Source organism: Chlorocebus sabaeus, chromosome 9 (genome assembly GCF_047675955.1).
Source record: "Chlorocebus sabaeus isolate Y175 chromosome 9, mChlSab1.0.hap1, whole genome shotgun sequence".
Classification (NCBI taxonomy): Eukaryota; Metazoa; Chordata; class Mammalia; order Primates; family Cercopithecidae; genus Chlorocebus; species Chlorocebus sabaeus.
Window position 1 is genome coordinate 27,077,361 of NC_132912.1, and position 19,181 is coordinate 27,096,541.

The following is a 19,181-nucleotide window of genomic DNA, read 5'->3' on the forward strand; positions in this document are numbered from 1 at the left end:
GAAGCCTATAGAATATTTGCATTTTGTGTTCCTTTAATGGAAGATGGGATTATATGGATTGCAGGTAAAATGGCACTCTAAATGCATGCAGCTATTTTTCCTAAGATCAGATTCCACAATGCTTTCCTAGTTGTCTTCAAATGGAATGGTGGCAGTTTTTTAACCACAATAAAGAATTTTGTGAAGTTGTCTTTAAAGAATAACTTTCAGGCAAATTTAGCACTAGACTAGGATCCCTATTCTTAATTTATATTGAAGTTATCCATTTTTGAACTAAAATTAACCTTTTCTTAGGAAACACTTTATTCATAGAACTAAAGTATAAACCAGTTTATGGTTTATAAGATCATATTTTAAATTACTGTTAAAAACATCTTTGTGGCCGGGTGCAGTGACTCACGCCTATAATCCCAGCACTTTGGGAGGCTGAGGCAGGCAGATCACGAGGTCAGGAGATTGAGACCATCCTGGCTAACATGGTGAAACCCCGTCTCTACTAAAAATATAGAAAAAAATTAGCCGGGTGTGGCGGTGGGCGCCTGTAGTCCCAGCGACTCGAGAGGCTGAGGCAGGAGAATGGCGTGAACCCAGGAGGCAGAACTTGCGGTGAGCTGAGATCGCACCACTGCACTGCAGCCTGGGTGACAGAGTGAGACTCCTTCTCAAAAAATAAGCAACAACAACAAACTTTGTATATAAATGTTGCGTCCGATGAATATTTTATTTAGAAATCAATTTTACCTATTTCTTAAGACATCTCCTACTTACATCTTGAAACCGTAGTTTAAGTGAATACTCTTTGCTAAACTAATTTGTCCCTCTGTGTTCCTAAAAGGAATAAAGCCCCATTAAACTACTCTGTAAGTAAGGCCTTCCCTAGTTACCAGGCTTTCCTTCAATTACTATAAATGTTGCTGCCTTATCTCATACCTTGTGCAGGAAACAGAATAATCATGTAAATGTTTACATTTCCTGATATGAAACTGAGTAGTAGTCTGCCTATTTTAGAGAATAATTTTAGGATTTAGGATACATAACATATCCAGAATGTCAGAAATTATTAATAAATGAAAAAAATGGCTTTATCTTTTCTTTAATCAGCTGTGGTAATTGGTAATCTAAATTTCTTGGAAAATAAAGACGAAAGCAGTTATCACATTGCCCAAGTGAAAACAATGTGGGTTTTTGCACTTTTAATAATGCCAAAATGTGCACATATTAATGTTGCAGATAGTGACTATCTTCTGGGGCTGACGGTGTGGGCAATAAAGGAATTGACCAAGACAGTCGTAGGTAAAGAAAGGCAAATTTATTAGAGGAAGTAGGAAAACACATTGTAAGGATGCAACGAGCAAGTCACCGAGAGGGGAGCTGATTACAAGGAGACAAAGGCTTGCTAGAGATGTTACAGGATGGTGCTTGTGCTAGAGAAGGCTGTGTGCTATACTGATAATGCCAAGGTTGCAGTAAGCTAACTCACATTTTTCTTTTCTTTTCTTTTCTTTCTTTCTTTTTTTTTTTTGAGACAGTCTTACTCTGTCGCCCAGGCTGGAGTGCAGTGGTGTGGCGTGATCGAGGCTCATTGCAACCTCTGCCTCCCAGGTTCAGGCAGTTCTCCTGCCTCAGTCTCCTTAGTAGCTGGGATTACAGGCATGTGCCACCACACCTGGCTAATTTTTCTATTTTTAGTACACACAGCCACCATGTTGGCTGGGCTGGTCTTGGATTCCTGACCTCAGGTGATCCACCCTCCCCGGCCACCCAAAGTGCTGGGATTACAGGCATGAGCCACCACACCCAGCTCTACCTTGCATTTTTCTATCAGTCAAGGGTCTGGTGATAGCTGGACACAGGACAATTGTGAGTTATTTGTATAGAAGGGCTGTACATCTTGGACCATGAAGAAAGGCAGACTTGCAGCTTATCGGCTTTTTCTTTTTGCTTCCTCTAGTCCCACCAGCCTAACTCCTTTTCCCTAATTAGGACTCCACAATTAATATTTCTGTTCATCATATATTTGTAGAGAATGCTTGCCACTTTAGCTGTTTCCTCTTCAATTACAGGTCCTGCGGTAGACTGGTGGGCACTTGGAGTTTGCTTCTTTGAATTTCTAACAGGAATTCCCCCTTTCAACGATGAAACACCACAACAAGTATTTCAGAATATTCTGAAAAGAGGTGATTCTTTTTCTCCTATTAAGATAGTCATTTAGTGGCTGGGCATAGTGGCTCATGCCTGTAATCCCAGCACTTTGGGAGGCCAAGGCGGGTGGATCACCTGAGGTCAGGAGTTCAAGACAAGCCTGGCCAACATGGTAAAACCCCATCTCTACTAAAAAAATACAGAAAATTAGCTGGGCATATTGGCGGGCACCTGTAATCCCAGCTACTTGGAAGGCTGAAGCAGGAGAATCACTTGAACCTGGGAGGTGGAGGTTGCAGTAAGCTGAGATCGCGCTATTGCACTCCAGCCTGGGTGACAAGAGTGAAATTCTATCTCAGGGAAAAAAAAAAAAGTAGTTATTTATCTCTGGGTATTATTATTTTGAGCAGTGATTAACAAGTTTATTTGTATATGTGTAATTTTAGATATCCCTTGGCCAGAAGGTGAAGAAAAGTTATCTGATAACGCTCAAAGTGCAGTAGAAATACTTTTAACCATTGATGATACAAAGAGAGCTGGAATGAAAGGTACAGTTTTGTGTTAATACACTGTTTTACCATTGATTTGTTCCAGATGGTGAATATTTATAAAAATAGCAAGTTCCGGCTGGGCGCGGTGGCTCACACCTGTAATCCCAGCACTTTGGGAGGCTGCGGCAGGCAGATCATGAGGTCAGGAAATCGAGACCATCCTGGCTAACATGGGGAAACCCCGTTTCTACTAAAAATACAAAACATTAGCCGGGTGTGGTGGCGGGTGCTTGCAGTCCCAGTTACTCTGGAGGCTGAGGCAGGAGAATGGTGTGAACCCGGGAGGTGGAGCTTGCAATGAGCCAAGATTGTACCACTGCACTCCAGCCCGGGCAACAGAGCAAGACTCCGTCTCGAAAAAAAAAAAACAAAAACAAAAATTAGGCCAGGCGTGGTGGTGCGCACCTGTAGTCCCAGCTACTCGGGAGGCTGAGGCAGGAGAATCACTTCAACCCAGGAGGCAGACATTGCAGTGAGCAGAGATCGTGCCACTGTACTCTAGGCTGGGCGACAGAGTGAGACTCTGTCTCAAAAAAAAAAAAAAAATCAAGTTCCAGTATAATACTACAGATAATCTGACTGCTAAATTGGTACAAAGATAATTCAATTTATTTCTGCCCTCTAGGTATGCATTGATATGGTCCTTATTCTACATGAAAATTCAGTGTGTCACATGGTAGAAGAGCCAAAAAAAAAAAAATTTAGTGTGGTCAAATAGCAATACTGTATTCATGCATTAAATTTTAGTAATCGGTGGGTGTGGTGGCTCATGACTATAGTCCTAGCACTTTGGGAGGCTGCAGCTGGCAATCGTTTGAGCTCAGGAGTTTGTGACCAGCCTGGGCAACATGGTGAAACTCTGTCTCTACAAAAAAATACAAAAAATAGCCAAGCAAGGCAGTGCGCACCTATAGTTCCAGGTACTTGGGGGCTTAGGCAGGAAGACTGCTTGAGCCCAGGAAGTCAAGGCTACAGTGAGCCATGTTCACGCCACTGCATTCCAGCCTGGGAAACAAAGTGAGACTGTCTCAAAAAAAAAATTATTAATCTCAAGTATCTAAAACAATCTTACCTCTTTTTTTTTTTTTTTTTTAACATACATTATTATTGCTATTTATTTATTGAGAGACAGGGTCTCAGTATGTTGCTCAGGCTGGTCTTGAACTCCTGGGCTCAAAGGATCCTCCTACCTCAGCCTCCCAAAATGCTGGAATTACAGGTGTGAGCCACCCATGCCTGTCCTAAAACAATCTTGTTAGTGTCTTGGGTTTTTCAAAGCCTGATAAAGTTAAGGAAGTACAGGAAATCTTTTTTTATGAAAACCTCTGTTCTGTAATTTTTTTTTTTTATTTATTTTTTTTTTTTTTTTATTTTTTTGAGACGGAGTCTCGCTCTGTCACCCAGGCTGGAGTGCAGTGGCGCGATCCCGGCTCACTGCAAGCTCCGCCTCCTGGGTTCACGCCATTCTCCTGCCTCAGCCTCCCAAGTAGCAGGGACTACAGGCGCCCGCTACCTCGCCCGGCTAGTTTTTTTTTTGTATTTTTTAGTAGAGACGGGGTTTCACCGTGTTAGCCAGGATGGTCTCGATCTCCTGACCTCGTGATCCGCCCGTCTCGGCCTCCCAAAGTGCTGGGATTACAGGCTTGAGCCACCGCGCCCGGCCTTCTGTAATTTTTTAAAACAAATTTATTTTCCCTAATCTTGCTAGAGGGATGTTCTGTAATTTCTTATTGCTTCATTTTTTATACTATTATTTATTGATAAATGTACTGGATCCCAGGTTGGCTCATGACAAACTTGGTATATTATAAACCACTCAATAGTTTTCTCAATGCAGGAGTATCTTAAACCCTAATTTGGAAACTAGTAAATCTCATTAGCAGCTGCCTTAAAATGCTTTTGTTGTTGTTGTTGTTGTTGAGACGGAGTCTTGCTCTGTTGCCAGGCTGGAGTGAAGTGGCGCGATCTCGGCTCACTGCAACCTCCGCCTCCCAGGTTCAAGCAATTCTCCTACCTCAGCCTCCCAAGTAGCTGGGACTACAGGCATGTGCCACCACGCCCAGCTAATTTTTGTATTTTTTAGTAGAGACGGGGTTTCACCAAGTTGGCCAGGATGGTCTCGATCTCTCCTGGAACGTGATCCTCCTGCCTTGGCCTCCCAAAGTGCTGGGATTTTAAAATCCTTTTTCTAATGAGGTATGGTAATATAGAGAAAAGCATTATGTCCCAAAATGCATTTCTATGTCAAGTAGGATTTATTCAGGAAAATGAGCTTCAGAAATGTGTCATTTGCATCAGCTTCTAGGTGTTCCTGTAATAAGATTAATAGTTGGTTTTTTTTTTTTTTTTTTTGGTTTTGGGGTTTTTTTGAGACAGGTTCTGGGTCTGTCGCCCAGGCTGGAATGCAATGGCACAATCTCGGCTCACTGCAACCTTCTGGGCTCAAGCAATTCTTCCACTTCAGCCTCCCAAGTAGCTGGTACTATAAGTGCACACCACCACACCCAGCTAATTTTTGTATTTTTAGTAGAGATGGGGTTTCCCCGTGTTGCCCAGGCTGGTCTCGAACTCCTGAGCTCAAGCCATCCGCCCACCTTGGCCTCCCTAAGTACTGGGATTACAGGCATGAGCCACCACGCCTGGCCCAGTTTGTTTACTCACTGATTTAACCAATCCTATAGAGTGCCTTCTAGGAGCCAGGTGATACTGCTTCAGGCCCTGGGAATACCGTAAGGATGATCTGGACTCAGACTCCTGTCCTTGTGGAACTTACATTCTGGTGGAAAGAGAGACAGTGAACAGTTACAGATACAACATAATGTCGTGTAGTGGTAAATACTAGGAAGAAAACTAAAGCAGGGTGAGAGGACATGAAGTGATGGCACGAGACTTCTTTTTAGACAGTGTGGTCAGGAAGACCTCTGTGAAGAGAGGCATTTGAGCAGAAACCTGTGTAAAGCAAGGGAGCAGACATTTGGAAACTCAGCTCTACCTTTTTCAAGGCACTTCAGATTTAGATTATGCTACTTAAAACACATAAACACACACATTTCAACTTCCGATGCTGTACATTGGATTTGGACATATTGAGTCCTTGTAGTATTATTTCAGAATAGATATGAGTGTCCAAAGGCAACATATTGGTCAGATTGCTATTATAAAAAACACTATCACTCATAAGAAAGATTTTTTTTATTTTTTATTTTTTTTGAGATGGAATCTCGTTCTGTTGCCAAGGCTGGAGTGCAGTGGCATGATCTCAGATCACTGCAGCCTCTGCCTCCCAGGTTCAAGTGATTCTCCCGCCTCAGCCTCCCAAGTAGCTGGGACTGCAGGTGCGCCCCACCACACCTGGCTAATTTTTGTATTTTTAGTAGAGATGGGGTTTCACCATGTTGGCCAGGCTGGTCTCGAACTCCTGACCTCAAGTGATCTGCCCACCTCAGCCTCCCAAAGTGCTAGGATTATAGGCATGAGCCACCACGCCTGGCCCAGAAGAGCATACTTTTATTTTACTAGGTAGAAGGAAATAGGAAACATGACAGGTAATGAAATGGCAGTAAAGAGGTGAGGAAGGCTTTGAAATCTTGTAAGCAGAGCAGCTCTGTGATACAGAGCTTCCAATGTAGCCATATGCTAGAAGTCAGTATGTTGTAGAGATGCAAGTCAGTGAAATCAAGGAAGTCAAAGAACCATGAAGAGAACGTGTCAGAAGTGTCATCAGTGTATATCTTGAAATCACCATGAGGGATGAGGACGGAGTGCAGGGAAGAAAGGGAGAGGAGGGTGAGCTTCATGCTAAAGCTGTCTAGGGCAATAGATACTGCTAAGGAATGTGGTGATAGAAACTGGTGGCAAGGTTTTAGAGTAAGAATTGGAGCATTCATCATGGAAGATCAATGACGTGGAAGGTTTTTCAAGGACCAGAAAGTAGACCATGCTCTCTTCCCTTGAGTCAGGGATTCTGTAAGAAGATGCAAGGCGGGCGCGGTGGCTCACACCTATAATCCCAGCACTTTGGGAGGCTGAGGCGGGTGGATCCCTTGAGGTCAGGAGTTCGAGACCAGCCTGGCCAACATGTTAAAACCCCATCTCTACTAAAAATACAAAAATTAGCCAGGCGTGGTGGTTCACATCTGTAATCCCAACTACTCAGGAGGATGAGGTGGGAGAATCGCTTGAACCCGGGAGGCAGAGTTTGCAGTGAGCCAAGATTGTGTCACTACACTCCAGCCTAGGTGACAGACAAAAAAAATTAGCCAGGCATGGGGCCACTCACCTGTAGTCGCAGCTACTTGGGAGGCTGAGGCAGGAGAATCACTGAACCTGGGAGATGGAGGTTGCAGCGAGCCAAGATTGCACCACTACACTCCGGATTGGGCAACGAAGAGAAACTCCATTTCAAAAAAAAAAAGATGTGAGGACCGGGCTTTGGAAGGCCAAAGTGGGCAGATCACCTGAGGTCAGGAGTTCGAGACCAACCTGGCCAACATGGCAAAACCCCATCTCTACTAAAAATACAAAATTAGCCTGGCATGGTGGTGTGCACCTGTAATCCTAGCTACTCGGGAGGCTGGGGCAAGAGAATCGCTTGAACCCGGGAGGCGGAGGTTGCAGTGAGCAGAGATTGCGCCACTGCACTTCAGCCTGGGCGACAGAGCAAGACTCTGTCTCCAAAAAAAAAAAAGATGTGAGAAAGATAGGCTTCTAAGTTAAGGCAAATCATTCATTCTGTCGTTAAACAAATACAAACCAGGCCCCTGTCATATGCCAAGTGGTATTCAAAGTGGCCCATGTAGACCTTTGTGAAGTATGTGGCCTAACAGACGCTAAACAAACGTCTGTGAAACTGGCATAATAAAGTAAGGTAAGTTATATGTGAGACATTCTCTTTTTATAATTCTTATAAAGCAGTACTTACTTAGGTAATGAGACCACACTGTTTTGTTTTATATTTTTCCTAAGAACTAAAACGTCATCCTCTCTTCAGTGATGTGGACTGGGAAAATTTGCAGCATCAAACTATGCCTTTCATCCCCCAGCCAGATGGCGAAACAGATACCTCCTATTTTGAAGCCAGGAATACTGCTCAGCACCTGACCGTATCTGGATTTAGTCTGTAGCACAAACATTTTCCTTTTAGTTTAACCTTGTGTTATAGAATAAGCTTGCATAATTATATACTCCTTAATACTAGATTGATCTAAGGGGGAAAGATCATTATTTAACCTAATTCAGTGCGCTTTTAATGTACGTTACAGCTTTCACAGAGTTAACGTAATGAAAGGCATATAGTCAGTAATTTATCTTAATCTCAAAACTGTATATAAATCTTCAAAACTTTTTTCATCTATTTATTTTGTTTATTGCACTTTATGAAAACTGAAGCATCAATAAAATTAGAAGACACTATCGAGAGTGAGCCACTAGCTTGATTTTCTTTCTCCTCTGATTTCAGTTCACTGTTCAGTTTAGTATTAAAATAACAAAGTAATCATACAGTTTCATTTGATTATAATTTACTTGCATATGATTACCTTCAAAAGCTGTGTTCTTGAGGGCAATCATTTAAGCCATACTTGTGACCTCAGAAATGCAGCTGGAAGGCCGGGCGCAGTGGCTCACGCATGTAATCCCAGCACTGTGGGAGGCGGAGGCGGGCTGATCTTGAGGTCAGGAGTTCGAGACCATCCTGACCAACATAATGAAACCTCGTCTCTACTGAAAATACAAAAATTAGCTGGGCATGGTGGCGGGCGCCTGTAGTCCCAGCTACTCTAGAGGCTGAGGCAGGATAATCGCTTGAACCCAGGAGGCGGAGGTTGTGGTGAGCCAAAACCGCACCACTGCACTCCAACAGAATGACTCTGTCTCTAAATAAATAAATAAATAAAGGCAGCTAGAAAATTCCTTCGCTTAGTAACTCCTTTGGGGAATAAGGAATAAACAAAAAGACTAGGGCTTTCGTTTACTTTCCTAATGATACAGTTTTGCCACCTTGATTTCTATTGGTGCTTACTCCACAATATGTATTTGTTTAAAATAGTACTGGAGGCCGGGTGCGATGGCTCACGCCTGTAATCCCAGCACTTTGGGAGGCTGAGGCAGGCAAATCACTTGAAACCTGGAGTTTGAGACCAGCCTGGCCAACATGACAAAACCCCGTCTCTACTAAAAATACAAAAATTAGCCAGGTATGGTGCTGCACACCTGTAGTCCTAGCTACTTGGGAGGCTGAGGCATGAGCATCGCTTGAATCCGGGAGGCGGATATTGCAGTGAGCTGAGATCACGCCACTGCACTTCAGCCTGGGCAACAGAATAAGACTCAGTCTTAAAAAATAAAATAAAACAGTACTGGAACAATTAGGTGTGATATATTGTAGCAATTTGAATATCTTGTTCAATTTTAATAGAAAATGTGATGCTTTACATCTTATTGTCATTTATTAAAACATGCAACATTATCAGAAACAGATTGATCCTTAAAAAACAAAACATAATTTTCTTTTGCTTAATAAATACAACTATCACAAGTACATCTGTCAACATCATTCTTTTCAACAAAGCGAGACCCCATCCCTGGGGGGAAAAAAAAACCTTGTTCCTTTTGCACATCGGGTTTAGTGTTTTTACTTTCCATTACCATCCCAATAAACAGCCCTGTTGTAGTTGACAAAATGTACAAATTTAAAATGGTTACAGTGAAAGATATACCATTATAATTAGTGCTATATAATTGAATCCATAGGTTAATGGTTTTACTGAGCTTGTTTTAGTAATAACTACTTAGATTTAATGGTCACTTCTAGTAAAATGTTCAAAATACAGTTGTTAAAAACTTGAATGTGAATTACATCTTTCCCTTAAATTAGGCAAAAGCATAGAATTATCTATTATCCTTTTATGGTATTTGCCAGTAGTAGAAAGAAAGTAAGTTTTGGAATCAAACAAAAATTGTTGAAATCACTGCTCTGCCACAATAAAAGGCCTCTGGCAGGTTAAACTGAGCTACTGATAACTCACTGTATAGTGGGGATTAATAGTGATTAATTTGGAGAGTTGGAATGAACAGAGTAGATTAAGGAACAAGCCAGTTTAGTTGCTACCCAGGATATTAACCTTAACAGGGACTTGAAACATTACTGAACAATTGGGGAAATGCTCTCTGAGCATATTCCTACTGCAGAAGACAATGGCCTTCAGTGGAAAGTTACACTGTTTAAACAGACCTAGATGTGAAGCTATAATCACCTGAAATTCAGCCACAGGTAAGGCATGCTGTAATGGTATTTATTGGGAACAGGTGACTTATTATCTAAATTTATACCTGTCAAGATGCAGATTCAGACACTTGCTAAGGAAAAACCTAAGAGGAAAGAACAATGGGAAAAAGGGAATGGTTGACAGCTGATGTATATGTGTGCATGCACATCTTTAAAGAACACCGACGGCCACCAGTAGAAATCCATGTATCTTTTGCTATGAAGGAAATCAGAATATATCATCCTAAAATGCCTCTTTGACATAAAAATATTTTTGAGCTAAAGGCAGTTAAGAAGCAGCAAACTGAGGAAAGCTCTCCCCATCCCCCTGCCTTTCTGCCCAAAGGAAGGATATAAATTCTCCTTTGCTGGAGACAATTCTAGAGTCTTATCTACCAGGGACAGCACCAGAGGAATTGGCAAAGAAATCTTAATTCAATTTGTTTCCTCCCACATACAGTGTTTGCCTTCCCAAAGGTTCCAGTCCCTGGAAGCCTAAAACCACTTTCCTTTGTCTTGTCATTTCTCTACAAATGTATTGTTCTTTGTTGAAGACGCTGTATGAACTAGAGTTCTAAGCCACTACTTTAGGTTATGTTTCATGGAGGTTTCTCCTATGTGATGTGTACTACACACACTGATAAACTTGTTTTTCTGTTGTTAATATGTCTTGTTACAGGAATCCATCCCAACTAAGAACTCATGAGAGTTGAGGAAAAAACTTGTATTTCCTCCCTGACAGCTACATACAGTTTTTGTTTTTTGTTTGTTGAGACGGAGTCTCACTCTGTCATCCAGGCTGGAGTGCAATGGCACGATCTCAGCTCACTGCAACCTCCGCCCCCAGGTTCAAGTGATTCTCCTGCCTCAGTCTCCTGAGTAGCTGGGATTATAGGCGCCTGCCACCATGCCCGTCTAATGTTTTGTATTTTTAGTAGAGACAGGGTTTCGCTATGTTGGCCAGCCTGGTCTCAAACTCCTGACCTCGTGATCCATCCACCTTGGCCTCCCAAAGTGCTGGGATTACAGGCATGAGCCGCCCGGCCAGCTATATACAGTTTGTATTAATAGAAAATAATTTGCGGCTGGGCATAGTGGCTCACACCTGTATTTCCAGCACTTTGGACAGCTGAGGTGGGAGGACTGCTTGAGGCCAGGAATTAGAGACTACCCTGGCCAATATAGCAAGACCCTGTCTCTATCTAAATTTTTAATAAATTGTTTTTTAGGCTGGGCATGGTGGCTTAACGCCTGTAATCTCAGCACTTTGGGAGGCTGAGACGGGTGGATCACCGGAGGTCAGGAGTTCAAGACCAACCTGGCCAACATGGTAAAACCCCATCTCTACTAAAAATACAAAAATGAGCCAGGTGTGGTGGTGCACGCCAGTAATCCCAGCTACTCGGGAGGCTGAGGCTGGAGAATTGCTTGAACCTGGGAGGTGGAGGTTACGGTGAGCGGAGATGGTGCCACTGCACTCCAGCCTGGGCGACAGAGTGAGACTCTGCCTCAAAAAACATTATTTAAATATGTTTTCTCCCACCCCCATTAAATGTTAAATCCAGAAATTATGTTTCAAGAGTGGCCTATTTATCTTGGCCCACCTATGTTAGAATTAAGTAAGATGAAGTACATAGCAAACATAAAAGGTGTTTAATAAATGGTAATTATTTGAACCCTAAGTACCCTACTGCTTCCTGGAATATACACTTTAATTTTGGGTTTGGGAAGTGATAACTATATAAAGCCTTGCTATTATGCTCCATAACATCTTGAAGGACATTCAGGTCTAATTGCTCTATTTGCTACAAAGAACTGTCTTATTTTTAGCCATTTATAAAAATGCTGAGAGTCCAGAATATAGTACAAATATTTATTGTTTACACTAGGTCTTTCGATTAATACCAAGTCAACCGTGGTGAGTCATTCTTTTAACTATGTGGAGAGTGTATTGTACGGGACAATATTTGAAGGAAGGAGACTGAATAAAAGGCTTCTGCACCAGCCCACCTGGGTTCAAGACATATTTTAGAGGTAGAAGCAACAGGATTTTACTGATATATGGGCTGAGGCAGGTGAGAGAATGGAGGAGCCACATTTGACACCTAACTTCTGGCTTGAGCAGTTGGGTCGATTGTGGTGCTACACCCTGAACTGGCATGAGGGACAGGATGGGTAGACATACTAAGTTTGAGATGTCTGTGAGACACCCAAAAAAAGAATTCAAGAAACCAGCTGGACACCTCCAAATAAAAACGGTATGTCTGCAAGATATTTTACACTCTTCCTTCAACAGGTGAATGAATAAACAGGCACATCTATATAATGGGATATTATTCAGTGCTAAGAAGAAATGAACTACAATGAAAAGACCACAGATGAATCTTAAGTGCATATTACTAACTGGAAGAAGCCAGTCTGATAAGGCGACACACTGTATGATTCCAAATATATGACACTGTAGAAAAGGCACAACTATAGAGACAGTAAAAAGATCTCTGGTTGCCAGAAGTTAGCAGGGAAGGATGACTAGGTGGAGCACAGAGGATTTTTTAGGGCAGTGAAACTACTCTGTATGATATAATGGTGGATACATATTTTAAATTTGCCAAAACTCATAGGATGTACACTAAGAATGAGCCCGATGGTAATGATATGTCCATGTTGGTTCATCAGATGAAACAAATGCGCCACTCCACCAGATGTTGAGGGTGGAAAAGGTTGTGCAGGTGGGGCAGGGGGGAGAGGAGGGTGGAATATGGGAACTCCCCTTTCCACTTGATTTTGTTGTAAACCTGAAACAGTTCTGAAAAATAAAGTCTATGGCCAGATGCGGTGGCTCACGCCTGTAATCCTAACACTTTGGGAGGTTGAGGCAGGCGGATCACCTGAGGTAAGGAGTTTAAGACCAGCCTGGCCAACATGGTGAAACCCCATCTCTACCAAAAATACAAAAGATTAGCTGGGTGTGGTGGTGGCGCTAGTAATCCCAGCTACTCAGGAGGCTGAGGCAAGCGGAATCACTTGAACCCCAGGAGGCAGAGGTTGCAGTGAGCAGAGATCGCACCTCTGCACTCCAGCCTGGGTGACGAGAGGGACACTCTGTCTCAAAAAATAAATAACAATAAAATCTATAAACACCTAACAACACATCTTAACTAGAAAAGCAAAAGCAAACCCCAAATTCGTAGAAGACATAATAACAGCAGAAACAAATGAAACTGAAACACCCCAAAATACAAAAGATTTTTAAAAATGAACTTGGTTTACTTTGAAAACAAAATCAACAAACCTTTAGCCAGACTAAGAAAAAGGAATACCTAAGTAAATAAAATCAAAGATGAAAAAGGAGACATTACAACTGATACCGCAGAAATCTGAAGAAGCATCAGACTACTGGGAACAAATATATGCCAAAAAACTGGAAAACCTACAAGAAGTAGATACATTCCTTGACACATTTTTTTTTTTTTAAAGTCTACATCCAAAGTAGGGATTGTGGAAAAAAATAATTTTAAAAAGTCTAATGGGGGCTGGAGATGGGGTGGCTTAAACACTCTCTCTCCTAGTTCCATGAAATAAATCCCAGAGAGTAACTGCTGGTTCTATGCCCATCACCGGGATATCACTGTGGTCATGAGAATGGGATATAAGTTGACCAGGTTGAGTCACATGTCCGTTACTGTGAGTCGCGATGGGGCAGCAATGGACATAGCTGGGTGTTCCATTTAGCAGCATCCTCAGAATCACTGGATTCTGGTGGAAGAGGAAGAGCGCTCCAAGGGAAGATGTGAGGGGACAGAAGAGAGGGGAAAGGGTGATGAGTAAAATTTAAAAAATAATTGCTACTCCCTTGCCAGATTTTATGTAGGTATAAAAAGTTCTCTTCAGGCCAGGCACGGTGGCTCATGCCAGTAATCCCAGCACTTTGGTAGGCTGAGGCAGGTAGATCATGAGGTGAAGAGTTCAAGACCAGCCTGGCCAATATGGTGAAACCCGTCTGTACTAAAAATACAAAAATTAGCTGGGCGTGGTGGCGGGCACCTGTAATCCCAGCTACTCAGGAGGCTGAGGCAGAGAATTGCTTGAACCCAGGAGGTGGAGGTTGCAGTGAGCCGAGATTGTGCCACTGCATACTCCAGCCTGCTGGGCAACAGAGATTCTTTCAAAAAAAAAAAAAAGTTTCCTTCAACACATATTAAAGAGGAATTTTCTCTTTGTTTTTCTTTCTTTTCTTCCTCCCTCCCTCCCTTCCTTTCTCACTCTCTCTTTCCTTCCTTCTCTTTGTGTGTGTGTGTGTGTGTCTTGCTCTATTTCCCAAGCTGTGTGTGTGTGTGTGTGTCTTGCTCTATTTCCCAAGCTGGAGTGCAGTGGCAAGTGAATCGCCTGAGTTCAAGACTAGCCTGGCCAACACGGAAAAACCCCGTCTCTACTAAAAATACAAAAAATTACCCAGGCAAGGTGGCTGGCGTCTATAATCCCAGCTACTCAGGAGGCTGAGGCAAGCGAATCGCTTGCACCTGGGAGGCGGAGGTTACAGCGAGCCGAGATCATGCCACTGCACTCCAGTCTGGGCAACAGAGCAAGACTCTGCCTCAAAAGAAAAAAAAAAAAAAGATACTGCACTAATAAGAACTGATACTACCCTTTATCTTAGCCAAAAGGCTGAGAAGTGATTAAATAATTTTGTATACAAAAATATAACTATGAGAGCCAGTTTTAGCCAATGAGATGTGAGGAGTCTCCTGTGTGGGACTTTCAAGAAAGTTACTATTTCCTGATCAGATGGAAAAATACAACTGTTAATTGCCTTCTGTGCTTCACTCTGTGCCTGCCTATAACGTAGACATTAGATCTAAATGTACTTCACTATCTTGCAAGCATGAAGACAAAGGCTACACACTAAAGATGGGAGAAAGAAAGACAGGAGGAACCTGTCTACCTAATGGCATTGTGGAAGCACCTTCCCAGCCCTGGACTTCTATCTCCAGACTTCTATCGAAGGAAAAGACCCAGTTACTTGGTCAAGCCACCACAGTTGGGTTTCTATTACATGCAGCAGAATAATGATACCTTAAATGATACATCACTTTTATTATTCTGTAGAAATTACAAGTCATAGATGGGTACTAAAAACATAAAACCCAGGCTGGGCGCAGTGGCTCACACGTGTAATCCCAGCATTTTGGGAGGCTGAGGTGGGCAAATCACCTGAGGTCGGGAGTTCAAGACCAGCCTGACCAACATGGAGAAACCCCGTGTCTACTAAAAATACAAAAAATTAGCCGGGCGTGGTGGCGTATGCCTGTAATCCCAGCTACTTGGGAGGCTGAGGCAGGAGAATCACTTGAACCTAGGAGATGTTGCAGTGAGCCAAGATGGCACCATTGTACTTCAGTCTGGGCAACCAGAGCAAAACTTACGTCTCAATTAAAAAAAAAAAAAGTAACAAAAACACCTCTCATCATTTTCTACGTAAGACCAGAGATGTGTATTTAAGATGGTTGATTAGGACTGGGTGCAGTGACTCATGCCTGTAATCCCAGCACTTTGGGAGGCAGAGGCGGGAAGATCACCTGAGGTCAGGAGTTCAAGACCAGCCGAGCCAACATGGCAAAACCCCGTCTCTACTAAAAATACAAAAAATTAGCCAGGTGTCATGGTGGCTGCCTGTAATCCCAGCTATACGGGAGGCTGACACAGGAGAATTACTGGAACCTGGGAGGCAGAGGTTGCAGGTTGCAGTAAACCGAGATCATACCACTGCAATCCAGCCTGGGCGACAGGGCAAGACTCCATCTCAAATAATAATAATAATAATAATAATAATAATAATAATAAGATGGTTGATTAGGGTTCACTGTGTGGCTGTGGGAAGCTATTTATTTGGTATAAGAACTGAAACCGGCTGGGCACGGTGGCTCACTCCTGTAATCCCAGCACTTTGGGAGGCCGAGGCGGGTGGATCACAAGGTCAAGAGATGGAGATCATCCTGGCCAACAAGGTGAAACCCCGTCTCTACTAAAAATACAAAACTTAGCTGGGCATAGTGGCATGCGCCTGTAGTCCCAGCTACTCAGGAGGCTGAGGCATGAGAACCGCTTGAACCTGAAAGGCGGAGGTTGCAGTGAGCTGAGATTGTGCCACTGCACTCTAGCCTGGCGACAAAGCGAGACTGTCTCAAAAAAAAAAAAAGTAAAACCAAGAATCTGACTGAATTGCTAATACTCTCAACTAGATGACTAAATAAGTTAAATTTCATCCCAGTTTGATTTTTATCAAATTGTATGGAATAGCACGGCGTTATTTTGAGAATCATAATTACTTTATGTGCGACTGCTACTTACTCTCGTTGAATTCTTACCTAAACAATGGACTAACAGTAACAAGTAATAAAAGCCATATCATTTCTCATTAACCTTTTATTTTTAACTTAGTTTTACAATAAACAGAAAAGAACTTGATCATTAAAAAAATACCATAGCTGTCAAGTTTAAATGAGGTTCTTATTAAACAAAGCAAGAACACTATATCCTATAATTACATCTTTACTTTTATATACAAGAACTGTGTGCAAAGTGCTTTTCAAACTATAAAATAAGACTTTGGAACAGGATAGAAATGGTTATCCCTAGGAGTTAGTTATCCCAGACTGCTTGTAATGATTCACAACTGCTTATACTCTTAATTTTCATTTTATTTATGTATATACTAAGAGAAAAGCCACTTCTTACTGATACCAAATTAATATCTAATTTTTAAAAATAATCTTTGATCCACGGGTCTAAATGTTATTTTTACATATAAATTCAGTTGCTTGCTTCACTTTTTCCTAAATAAATAGGGAACACTTTTTTAAAAGCAAATAGTAGTAGATCCCTTTAGATAGACATATTTTAATCAGTGTGGGATTAAATAATTAAAGTTATCTGAAAGAAAAAAATAAGGAAAAAAGGGTTTGGGAAAAGTAAATTGTATTCTTATACTTTTCAGGCAAACAAAAAACCATCCTGTATACTAAAGACAGATTAATTCTTTCTTATTTAAAATGCTCTGAACATATGATGCTAAACCCAACATCATACATCTTGAAAATGCTTAAGAATTATTTGCTACAGGCCAGGCGCAATGGCTCACGCCTGTAATCCCAGCCCTTTGGGAGGCTGAGGCAGGCAGATCACCTGAGGTTGGGAGTTTGAGATCAGCCTCATCAACATGGAGAAACCCCGTCTCTACTAAAAATACAAAATTAACCAGGCATGGTGGTGCACGCCTGTAATCCCAGCTACCTGGGAGGCTGAAGCAGGAGAATCGCTTGAACCCAGGAGGTGGAGGTTGCAGTGAGCCGAGATCGCGCCATTGCCCTCCAGCCTGGGTAACAAGAGAGAAACTCCGTTTAAAAAAAAAAAAATTATTTGCTACAAAGAGTGAATCAAAGAAATCTTCAAAGCACAAGGTACATCTAAGTGAGCAGGAAGTTTTGGAAGGCATACAGGAGAAGTCTCCAAGGATCTAAATTATAGTCTTCTTTTTGGTCTAGATGAGAGAGGTGGGGAAGAGGGACTTAAATTTCTGTTAGTTAGGCATGCCTTATTCCTATGGAAGCATTTGGCCCGTTAGCTTGCAAATCCCTCCAGTACTCCTGTGAAGTAGGTGTATCTAAAATAGTATACCCCGAAGGAAAAACTGAGGCACTAAGAGGTTAAGAGTCCAGTCTGTATAGTTCATCAGTTGCACAAAAGTGATTTTCATGTGTTTCCTTTTTGACTGCTGTAAAAACAGTAAAAATAAGTTTTCATTTTATATTTCAAAGCACCCTATGAAGCAGACACTGGATATCCTCAGTTAAAGAAAAATGATTACAAAGGAATACATTTGTATGGTTGAATAAAAACCTCATTAATCACCTACAGGCTCAGAATACACTTTTAAACCTACATGAAGCTCATTCTTCACCATTTCCATCGGCGCGTTATGTCTAGTCTGCAAATCATTTATAAAAACTCAGTCTGGTACATAGGACTCTACTTTTTAATAATGATGCCTGAACACCAAACTCAAGAGTTGTGAACGCCCAAGAAAGAATATGCGCAGCCCACAAAGTGAATATGACGTTTCTTCCTGTGGTTTTCTACTACGTGGCATGGCGACTCCGTGACTAAGATATGAAGTTGATTACATCTCATTTGAAATTCACTCTTGGTTTGCATTCTTTCTTTTATTTAATTTAGAAAAATTAAAAATAATAACTTATAAATTTGATCTCATTATCACAATGGTACCTTTGAAAAGCAGCTTATGTTACTCTATGGAAGATAATCAGGTAAACTTGTTACCAAATGATCATTAATAATTTAATGTCCTTCAAGTTCAAGGGCAGGGTAAATTTGTGTATACTACTTATAACCTAGCAGAGATTGATTATTCAAGTATCAGCAATATTAGTCCTTAAAATGTTATCGCTTGTGTAGTGCAAAATATGTATGTGTATATATGTACACAAACCAAACTACTGGACAAAAAACGCAATGTAATCATCACAAACTAAGATTTTCTTGTCAACAGCACAATCCAGTTCATTCTGAGGTCATCCAGTTCCAGTAGTCTTCTTGAGGGAAATACCATTTTCCTCAGTTCAGTTTTCTTTAAAAAGAAAATAAAAACCAATTTTCTGTGAGTATGAATGCAAATAATTCTCTGGATGGTAATACAATAATACCATTCAAATTCAAAATAAAACCATAACATTACCAACAGTCTTTATAAAACTACTTCATATGACTTGCAGCCCGATAGGAAAGATCCAATTACAAGTGCTGACATTACCAAACAATTTTAAATTATTTATTTATTGTTTGAGGCAAAGTCTTGCTCTGTCGTCCAGGCTGGAGTGCAATGGCGCCATCTTGGCTCACTGCAACCTCCGCCTCCCGGGTTCAAGCAATTCTCCTGCCTCAGCCTCGCAAGTAGCTGGCATTACAGGTGCCCGCCACCACACCCGGGTAATTTCTGTATTTCTAGTAGAGACAAGGTTTCGCCATCTTGAACTCCTGACCTCAGGTGATCTACCCACCTCAGCCTCCCAAAGTGTTGGGATTACAGGCGTTAGCCATGGCGCCTGGCCATCCCAGCCAGTTTTTAATAATTAATTTAAATGCACATTCATCCTCTCTTACCTTCTAGATTCTTACCCTTTTCTAATTGGCTGTGACACAATTAAGAT

General features: G+C 41.7%; 2 protein-coding genes and 1 pseudogene across 15 annotated transcripts in view; 1 reads left to right on the forward strand and 2 right to left on the reverse strand.

Annotated features, from left to right (window-relative positions):
• The window catches only part of MASTL (microtubule associated serine/threonine kinase like), a 35,148-nt gene extending 27,043 nt beyond the window's left edge, over nt 1-8,105 (forward strand). For all 5 annotated transcript variants that reach the window (XM_008002620.3, XM_073018815.1, XM_008002618.3 and 2 more), the window contains exons 10-12: nt 2,064-2,177; nt 2,589-2,690; nt 7,659-8,105. In XM_008002620.3, the coding sequence (XP_008000811.3) occupies nt 2,064-2,177; nt 2,589-2,690; nt 7,659-7,816 (374 nt within the window). In that variant the 3' untranslated portion in view covers nt 7,817-8,105. The remainder of the gene's footprint in view (nt 1-2,063; nt 2,178-2,588; nt 2,691-7,658) is intronic.
• A 6,374-nt stretch (nt 8,106-14,479) lies between these two features.
• On the reverse strand, nt 14,480-14,634 carry LOC119618830 (U2 spliceosomal RNA; annotated as a pseudogene).
• A 1,728-nt stretch (nt 14,635-16,362) lies between these two features.
• ACBD5 (acyl-CoA binding domain containing 5) overlaps nt 16,363-19,181 on the reverse strand; it is a 48,298-nt gene continuing 45,479 nt past the window's right edge. For all 10 annotated transcript variants that reach the window (XM_008002627.3, XM_008002626.3, XM_073018819.1 and 7 more), the window contains one exon: nt 16,363-18,601. In XM_008002627.3, coding sequence (XP_008000818.2) covers nt 18,589-18,601 — 13 coding nt within the window. In that variant the 3' untranslated portion in view covers nt 16,363-18,588. The remainder of the gene's footprint in view (nt 18,602-19,181) is intronic.